This window comes from Suricata suricatta, chromosome 17, assembly GCF_006229205.1.
Source record: "Suricata suricatta isolate VVHF042 chromosome 17, meerkat_22Aug2017_6uvM2_HiC, whole genome shotgun sequence".
Classification (NCBI taxonomy): Eukaryota; Metazoa; Chordata; class Mammalia; order Carnivora; family Herpestidae; genus Suricata; species Suricata suricatta.
The window spans coordinates 37,954,459-37,964,483 of NC_043716.1; the positions used below are offsets into that span (position 1 = coordinate 37,954,459).

The 10,025-nt window shown below is 39.7% G+C and overlaps 2 protein-coding genes across 2 annotated transcripts in view; both read right to left on the reverse strand.

Moving 5' to 3' along the window:
• LOC115281617 (keratin-associated protein 2-4-like) overlaps positions 1-163 on the reverse strand; it is a 461-nt gene extending 298 nt beyond the window's left edge. Inside the window, exon 1 of the mRNA XM_029927032.1 lies at positions 3-163. Coding sequence (XP_029782892.1) covers positions 3-163 — 161 coding nt within the window. The remainder of the gene's footprint in view (positions 1-2) is intronic.
• An 8,860-nt stretch (positions 164-9,023) lies between these two features.
• LOC115281618 (keratin-associated protein 4-12-like) overlaps positions 9,024-10,025 on the reverse strand; it is a 3,663-nt gene continuing 2,661 nt past the window's right edge. Inside the window, exon 2 of the mRNA XM_029927033.1 lies at positions 9,024-9,571. Coding sequence (XP_029782893.1) covers positions 9,024-9,571 — 548 coding nt within the window. The remainder of the gene's footprint in view (positions 9,572-10,025) is intronic.

Below are 10,025 nucleotides of genomic sequence, written 5' to 3' on the forward strand. Positions count from 1 at the left end.
AGCGGCTCGTGCAGGTCACGGGGCGGCACACGGTGGTCTGGCAGCTGACGGGGCGGCAGCAGCAGGGGTCGCGGCAGCAGCAGGGCTGGCAGCAGGAGGGCTGGCAGCAGCCTGTCCCGCAGCCCGGGGAGGAGCAGGTGGAGCCGCAGCAGGAGCCGCACATGGTGGTGGTCTGGGGCTGGTCTGGGTGGGAGGGGTGCGAGGACTCGGGTGTGGTCAGGTGTGAATGCCTCCCTCCTGCTCTGGGCCCTTTATATACCCTGGCCGGGGGCTGATGACCCGCACAATACTGGTCATTTCTTGTTAATCTTCTGGCCAATTAAGGGACGTTTTAGCATTGAGTAAATGATGTTTATTAACTCTTCACCTCATACACATCTGTGCACACAACCACAAGCATTCCTTTGTTTTCTCATATTGTTTATTCTCACAAAATCTAGACATTGGATTCACTTCTGATGAATTTTCTTTTGAAACATTCCAAACTCACAAGAGAGGAAAGAATGTGTTTTCTAAACTTTATTAGTATCTAATTACTCTACCCTTTGGCCTTGAAGTCATCATTTTATTCCTGGACTTCAAGGACTCACATAATTACCACCCAGACGTGGCCTGTCTTATTTTCACTCATGCCCCTGACAGAAACAGGTTAATAGCAGCACTCCCGTGTAGGCCATGAACTGTGGGTTCACCATGACTCCCCAAGAGGCAGGCTCGTGGTTTTCACATGAGTAGGGACCACATGGCACCCTGGACCCCTGCCACTCTGATTTAGTTCTCTTCCTCCATAGGATCTGGGCTGTCCTGCCACGGTTGTTGTCTCCCTATTCACGTGGAATGCCTTCGTCTTCCTTCCAAATTGAACTCAACTTCTACCGTGACTGTAAAAGTTTTATCAAGGATCCATTGCAATTTTTATCTTCGTAATTCATTCAGAATTAATCATTGCCTGTGTAGATTCTGGGAAGGGACTACAAAAGAGTCCTGTGGATTCACCACAGTCATGAGAATGGGGTGTAGGTCTCCTCATTCCTCAGTAAGCAGCCTCTACAATGAGCATTACGTTTATCAGGTTCAGTAGACGATAGCCTGCAGACAGGAGAGAGAACGTATCAAGTATTCCCCTGACCCCGTTTTTATCTCAAGTCTTTAAGTAAGCATTATTAAAAGTGATACTGGAAGAGATTTAGGGAAATGTCTTGTCCCAATGACATAATTCAAAAGGGGCACAGGACTTGCATACTGGGTCAGATCTTTGTACCAGTTTAGAGTTTTCTCTGAGGGCTGATCAACAGAGTGTGGCTTATTCCTGGGGAGGAGTGTGCGGGTGGCCTGTTCCCAGGATGTTCAGAGTGGAGTCTAGTTTCCTTTGGTAACACAGTGTGGCACTGTGAGATAATGCACTTGCCTAATTCCTTTCTTGTTTTTCATTTGTACTTCACCCCATACCTTAGCCTTTGTGATGAGTTCCATAAATTTATTCTTACTTATGGAATACAACTTTACTTTTCCTTTTTATTTGAGGGGGAAAAATAATTCTGTCCAGTCAACCCCACTTACTTTGAGCATTAAATGAAAGAAAGGGCCAAGAGCTTGCAAACCACCAATCACATGTCCTAAAATTACTATCTTGAGCTTAAAGGGAGAGGCTTTTTGTTGTTTTCATGGGAGGATTAGCTTTAGTTTTGCTTCAGTGATACCATGGAAGATATCGATGCTGAATTATATGAAATTCATTCTCTATATCTCTTCATCCCAAGATTCCCTCTTGGCTCCTTTTACAATATTAGTTGATTTTTACTGTGTAGACTAGGTAGTTTTCTGAGATAATGTGGCTAGAATTATATGCAAGCTAGTTTCCCATTGCCACCATGGTTAAATTAGTCAGCTATGATGCATAACAAGCAACCACAAAGTCTCAAAAATATAATAACAAGTATTTATTTCTTGGTCACATGTGTGCACGTCAGTTGGGTTTTTGGTGGATTATGGCTGGTCTTGGCCCTGGCAATGGGTTGGTTTGGGACTTCCTTCTTCTGAATTAGACTTGTCAGATTTGGCAAATAAAAATACAGATGCCCAGTTAAAATTGGATTTCAGATAGACAAATATATCTTTAGAATAAGCATGTCTGAGTATGCATGGGGGATTCTTACATTAAAAATTTATTGTTATTTATATGAAATTCTAATTTAATGAGGTGTCTTGTATTTTAATTGGCAACCCTATCTCTAATGGCAGAAGCACAAGAGAGCAATCCAGTCATGCAGGCATACTTAAAGTGTTTGCTTGGGTCATGTCCTCTAACATCTCATTAGCCAAAGCAAGTTACATGGTGAATTCCAAGTCCCAGAGTGTGAGAGTGGGAGAGGATACTTCTCCCAGAGGGGTAGGAGGGGAAAGAGATAAACATTAATGAAGAATGATCTAATCTACCAGAATGGTGAATCAATTATTTTAGTAATCTTTGTTGTGAAGCTTGGGCAAAGACTTTTAGAAAGCCAAATTAGATTATGGTCACCTCATTTCTATTCATTTGAGTAAATTTACTTCTTTTCCTTCTTCCCTTCCTGGTCAACCAGGAAATTTCATTGATTTAAAAAGAGACCTCTTTATCTACATATTTAATTCAATCCCTATCAAAATACAAACATTTTTCACAGAACTAGAACAAACAATCTTAAAATTTTTATGCGACCACAGAAGAACCCAAATGATTTGCCAAAGCAATCTTGAAAAGACAAAGCAAAGCTGGAGACATCACAATCCTGGACTTCAAGTTATATTGCAAGGCTATAATAATCAAAATGGTATGGTACTGACACAAAAATAGACACATAGAATGGAGAACCAGGGGGAATGGAGGAGGGAGAGAGAGTTGGGGAGAGAGAGGGATGCAGAACTTGAGAGACTATTGAATGCTGAGAATGAACTGAGGGTTGGGGGGGAGGCGGGAGGGGGGAAGACAGGTGGTGGTGACGGTGGAGGGCACTTGAGGGGAAGAGCACTGGGTGTTGTATGGAAAACAATTTGACAATAAAATATGATGGAAAAAAAATAGACACATAGATAAATAGAACAGAATAGAAAATCCAGAAATAAACCAACAAGGATATGGCCAATTAATCTTCAAAATGCAGGAAATATCCATTGGGGAAAAGACAGTCTGTTCAACAAACGGTGTTTGGAAAACTGGACCAACTGGATCAACAGGCAAAAGAATGAAACTGGACCACTTTCTTACACCATACACAAAAATAAATTCAGAATGGATTAAAGACCTAAATATGAGACCTGAAGTCATAAAAATCATAGAAGAGAACACAGGCAGTAACTTCTTTGACATCGGCCATAGCAATTTCTTTCTAGATTCGTTTCCTACAACAAGGGAAACAAAAACAAAAATAAACTATTGAGACTACATCAGAATAAAAAGCTTCTGCATAGCAAAGGAAACAATCAACAAAACTAAAAGGCAACCTATAGAATGGGAGAAGATATTTGCAAGTGACATATCTAATAAAAGGTTAGTATCCAAAATATATAAATACCTTATAAAATGCAACACACAAGAGCGAATAACCCAACTAAAAAATGGGCAGAAGACATGAACAGACATTTCTCCAAAGAAGACATACAAATGGCCAACAGATATGAAAAGATGTTCATCACTTGCCATCAGGGAAATGCAAGTCAAAACTATAATGGGATATCACCTCACACCTGCTGGAATGGCTAAAATCAACAACACAAGAAACAAATGGTACTGATGAGGATGTGGAGAAAAAGGAACCCTTGTGTACTTTAGAGGGAATGCAAAGTGGTGCAGCCACTACCCTATGATCCATTAATCTCACTACAAAAACAGTAATTCACAGGGATACATCCACTCCTATGTTTTTAGCAGCATTATTTACAATAGCCAAATGTGGAAGCAGCCCAAGTGTCCACTGATATATGAATGGATAAAGAAGATGTAATGTGTACATACAATGGAATATTATTAAGTCATAAAAATAATAAAATCTTGCCATTTGCAATGATGTGGATGGAGCTAGAGAGTATTATGCTAAGTGAAATCAGTCAGTCAGAGAAAGAGAAAAACTGTATGATTTCACTCATGTGTGGAATTTAAGAAACAAAACAGATGAACATAGGAAAAAAAAGAGAGGCAAACCAGAAAACAGAGTGTAAACTATAGAGATCAAACTGAGGGTTTCTGGAGGGGAGGTAGGAGGTGGACGGGTTAAGTGGGTGATGGGGGTTAAGAAGTGCACTTGTTTTGATGACCACTGGGTGTTGTATGGACGTGACAAATCACTAACTTCTACTCCTGAAACTTAATATTACACTGTGTGTTAACTGATTGGAATTTAGATAAAAATTTGAAGAAAAAAAAGCTTTCCAATAATAAACCTGACATTAACTCTATTTTTCTGTGGATTTCCAAAGAATATTTTGAACTTTTTCTTCATAAATATTGCATAGTTTTACTAGACTTATTTTGAAACAGTTTATAATATTTATAGGTATTGTGAATAGAATCTTCATTTCTATTAAACTAGAATTACTAATTGACTCTTGCAGGTTATAAGAAAGCAATTGAGTTTTTTTGTCAATACTCTATCTAGTAACTCCTCTAAATTCTCTTTTTAGCACAGGTTTGTAGGTTTTCTTGCCTTTCCTATGTTGACAACAGTATTGTCTACAAGTATCAACAATTTCTTTTTTTCTGTAATGATTTTTTTTCTTATCAGATTGCATTGACTAGGATCTCAAGTACAACAAGGAATGATCAGAATGGTATCAGTTATCTTTCTCTTATTCTAAACTTTATTAAGAATACTGCTAAAGTTTGTTAACTATGATGTTTTGCTATGAAGTTTTGATAAATAGCGTTCATTAAGATAAAATGTCCTCTTTTAAACCTATTTTGCTTAGAGTGTTTTAAATTGTAAATGGCTGTTGTGATGGTCAGTTTTATCTGTCAACTTGACTGGGCCATAGTATGCTCACACATTTGGACAAACATTCTGGATATGTCTGTGGAAGTGTTTCTTGGTGGGATTAACATTTGAATCCGTAGATGGAATAAAGCAGATGACCCTCACAGATCTGAAGAGAGGACTGACCTCCCCTTCAACTTGGATTAAAAGAGAACTCCTCCTGTCTGACTCCCTTGGCAGCAGTCTTCTCCTGACTTCAGAGTTGAACTGAAACATTGGTTCTTCTTGGGTCTTGAGCCCGCTGGCTATTGAACCAGCATTTACATTATCAGCGCTTCTGGGTCTCCAGCTTGTCGATTGCAGATTTTAGGACTTCTCAGATTCTGTAATCTGCAGTTCTATATAATCTCAGATTCTGTAATCTCTCCCATCCCCCTCCGTCTCTTATGTTTGTGTGTGCATGTTTATGTATATAAATGCGTGTCTATATCTATATCAATTTTCTATGGTTCTGTTTCTCTGGAGAACCCTGACTAAATATAGTTGTTATATATTACTGAGTTATTTTCCCACAACTATTGATATAATTCTGAAGGTTTGTTTGTTTATTTTTACCATTAATGTACTAGTATCAACAAGCTTATTTAAATACTTTCTAACACTGAAATATACTTGAATGTCTAGGACAAACTAGTTGGTTGTGTTGTGTTATTCTTTTTATATATTGATAAATTTCACTTACTAATATTTATTGGCTTTTTGCATCTATGATCTTCAATGATATAGGCCTATAATTTTTCCTTTATCACTTTGTTCTTGTCTGTATTTGATATTACTGATATACGCAAAATGAATTGGGAAGATTTTCCTTTCTTCTCTTCTCCCATCCAAGTACTAACCTGGCCTGACTCTGCTTAGTTTCTGAGATGAGATGAGTTTGGGCACATTCAAGGTGGTACAGCTGTAGACCTTTTCTTCTCTTCTTTTTCCCAGTTCGAATGGGAGAGAACTTTAAGGTTTAGTAAACTTACTTATAAACCAACATGGGCCTGGCATTTTAATTTTTTATTTAAAAATTTTTTAATGTTTATTTATTTTTGAGACAGAGGCAGAGAGCGAGCAGGGGAGGGACAGAGAGAGAGGGAGACACAGAATCTGAGACAGGCTCCAGGCTCTGAGCTGTCAGCAGAGCCCGATGTGGGGCTCGAACTTATAAACCATGAGATCATGACATGAGCCGAAGTTGGACGCTTAACCGACTAAGCCACCCAGGCACCCTGGGCCTGTCATTTTTAATGTCAGTATATATAGAGGATAGATTTTGGATCATAGGTATAGTTTCTTTAATGGCTATTGGCTTATTTATGTTTTGTGTTATGTGTATCTTCTGGAATTAATTTTATTAATATCTACTTTTCTAGACATAGTCAATTCAATCATAATTTTCAAACATATTGGTATAAACTTATACATAATGTTCTTTTAAAAAATTTTATTAGTGTTTATTATTTTTTGAGAGGGAGAGAGATAGGGTGTGCGGGGGAGACAGAATCCAAAGCAGGCTCCAGGCTCAGAGCTGTCAGCCTAGAGCCCAGAGTGGGGCTGGAACTCACAGCTGTGAGATCATGTCCTGAGCAGAAATCAGATGCTGAGCCACCCAGGTGCCCCTAAACTTATACATAAAGTTCTAATTGTTTTTAAATGTTTCTACTTTCTGGGAAGCTGATTATTCTCCGTTTTAAGCATAATGTTATTTGTCAGTCTTTCAGACATTCTCCTTTCTTTCTTTCTCTCTCTCTCTCTTTGATCAATTTGACCAGGCCTTTTCTATTTCATTAGGTTTTTTTTTTACTTTGTTGTGTTTATATAATTAACTTTATTAAACTTTTCATTTCATTTGTGTTTATGTAATTTTATTAAGCTTTTCACTTAAAAATGTTATTAATGTTTAAATATATCATTATAACCTTCTTTCTACATTGGCTTTACTGATTGATGTGGGTTGTGGAATGGGGAGGTAATAGAAGATGAGAATCTCAATGTGTGATTCCAAAGCACGGCTTCAAGGAAGGCAACCTGTGCATCATTGGTGGGAATGTAAATTGGTGCAACCTCTCTGGAAAACAGTATGGAGGTTTCTCAACAAATGAGGAATAGCACTGTTTGAGGCGCCTGGGTAGCTCTGTCGGTTGAGCATCCAGCTTCGGCTCAGGTCATGATCTTGTGGTTTGTGTGTTTGAGTCCTGCATCGGGCTGTGTGCTGACAGCTAGCTCAGAGCTGGAGACTACTTTGAATTCTGTGTTTCCCTCTCTCTCTCTGACCCTCCCCTGCTTATGCTGTCTCTCTCTCCCCCAAATAAATAAAACATTAGAAAAAAAAAAGAAATAACACTGTGATATGATCCAACAATTCAACTACTAGGTATTTATCCCCCCAAAATTAACGTGTTATTTCAAAAAGATACATTCATCCCTATGTTCACTGCAGCATTACTTACAATTATTAAGGTACAGAAACAACCTAAGTGTCCATCAGTGGATGAATGGATAAAGAAGATGTGGTGTATACATACAATGAAGCTTTACCCAGCCATAAAAAGGAATGAAATCTTGCTATTTGTAACCTCTTGGTTGGACCTTTAGGATATTATGCTACATGAAACAAGTCAAAAACAGATACTGAATGGTTTTAGTTATACATGGAATCTAAACAAACAAAAAACAAACGAACAAAACAAAACTCATAGATACAGAAAACATTTTGGTGATTGCCAGAGGGGAGTGGGGTTAGGGGATGGGTGAACTGGGTGAAGGTGGTCAAGAGGTATAAACTTTCAGTTATAAAATAAATAAGTCATGGGGATGTAATGTATAGGATGGTGACTACAGTCAATAATATTGTATCACAGGGGTGCCTGGGTGGCTCAGTGGATTAAGCATCTGACTTCAGCTCAGGTCATGATCCATGATTTGTGGGTTTGAGCCCCATGTCAGGCTCTGTGCTGACAGCTCAGAGCCTGCAGCCTACTTCGGATTCTGTGTCTCCCTCTCTCTCTCACCCTCCCCTCCTCGTGCTATCTCTCTCTGTCTCTCAAAAATAAATAAAAAACATTAAAAAATTTAAAAAAATAATGTTGTGTCATACACCTTAAAGTTGCTAAGAGAGTAAATCTTAAAATTTTTCATTATAAGAAAAATTTTGTACCTTTGTACAATGACAGAGTATAGCTAGACTTGCTGTGATAGTCATTTCTTACACTACACAAGTGTCAAGTTATTATGGTGTGCACCTGGAACTAATATGATATTATATGTCAATTATATCTCAATAAAGAAACAAGTTAAAATTTAAAAAATAAGAGCTAAAGGCACGAGTTAAATATGCCCTAATTTAGGATATTAAGATGTATACGTGGGTACATACATGTACACATGTGCCACTTTTGTTCTAATATTTTAAATTATATTTCATATATATAGCACTTATTCTCAAAGTGATTTCAACATGAGTGTTCTTCCTGTATCATCATGTAAAAATATTATTGCCTAATTACTAAGTAAAATGATCATGAAAACAATAAGAAACAAGGCCAATAAATTTTATGTGTAGAAAAGTTTATTAGAAAGCAGAGAAGCAACAGAGCATAAAAAAATTCACTGTTAGAAAATATATAACTGGACCCCTAGTTCTGAGGGTATTACTGAACCCCAGGCCAGAGGGTGTCAAATCTGCACAGAGGTTGCAGATAATACTCATTTTGTTAGGAAGGGTGATCTAGAGCCTAAAATAAGAATGAGAAATTTAGAGGAGTGGGATTATTTTTTAGCTGATGGATTACAAATTAATACCCATATTTGGTGCCAATATAGAAATGAAAAGGTAGTCATGGAAGGAGCTTAACATGGACGAGAATGTGCTCACAGAGCCAGTGGGATGGTGGTGGGCTCTTTGGAGTCATGAGGCTCAATCTGTTGAATAATATCAACCAGACTCCATGTGTCCTAACGGTCAGCACCAAAGAGTCTGTATCTGAGGGGGCAGAAGCAAATGGAGATGGTGGTCACAGGGCAGGGGGCTCAGCAGCAAGAGGAGGCACAGCACATGGGGCGGGGGCACGTGGAGATGACACAGGTGGGGCGGTAGCACGTGGTGTGGCAGGAGACCCGGCCACAGACGGGGCGCAGGCAGCAGGAGGGGCAGCAGGAGGGGCGGCAGCAGCTGGAGCCGCAGCAGCTGGAGCCACAGCAGGAGGGGCGGCAGCAAGGCTGGCAGCAGCTAGAGCCACAGCCGCTGGAGCCACAGCAGGAGGGCTGGCAGCAGCTAGAGATGCAGCAGGAGGGGCGGCAGCAAGGCTGGCAGCAGCTGGAGCCACAGCAGCCAGAGCCACCGCAGCTGGAGCCACAGCAGGAGGGGCGGCAGCAGGTGGTCCTGCAGCAGGTGGTCTGGCAGCAGGAGGGGCGGCAGCAGCTAGAGATGCAGCAGGAGGGGCGGCAGCAAGGCTGGCAGCAGCTGGAGCCACAGCAGGAGTTGACCATGGTGTCAGAGGGTGGAGGTTCTAGGCAGGTTTCCAGCTGAATGAAGTTCTCAAGTATGATCTCTCTCTGCTCTCTGTTGCTTTTATACCCTGCTGAGGACTACTATGACCATGTGCAGGATTCTTTTTGTTATTTATCTTAAGAGAAAATCAGTTTTAGTAAATTAGATAATTATGTTTATCTGGTAAATATTCCTATATATAAAAAAGGGCTCCACTTCCTTCTCCTTTGTATCATGAACTGTTTTGGTTAAAACCAAGTGAATCATCTCCCATATGTCTTCCCTTGTCTGATGTGCCTTCCAAAGTAGACCCATCCCATGATGTTGTTTCATGGGATGGCATAAGTATTAATTTTTCATTTATGTATTTAATTCCAGGGTAATATGTTGAGAACGGATTTTATGGTGACTAAATCTGCTGTCAAAGAGGTTAACAAGTCATAGGAAATGCTAGTAGGAAAGTAAGATGAAAGAGCCATCCTAGAGGGGAGACAGTCCCTAGTGTGCAGTGGGAAATGCTGATTCCTTTGGATTTTATGGAT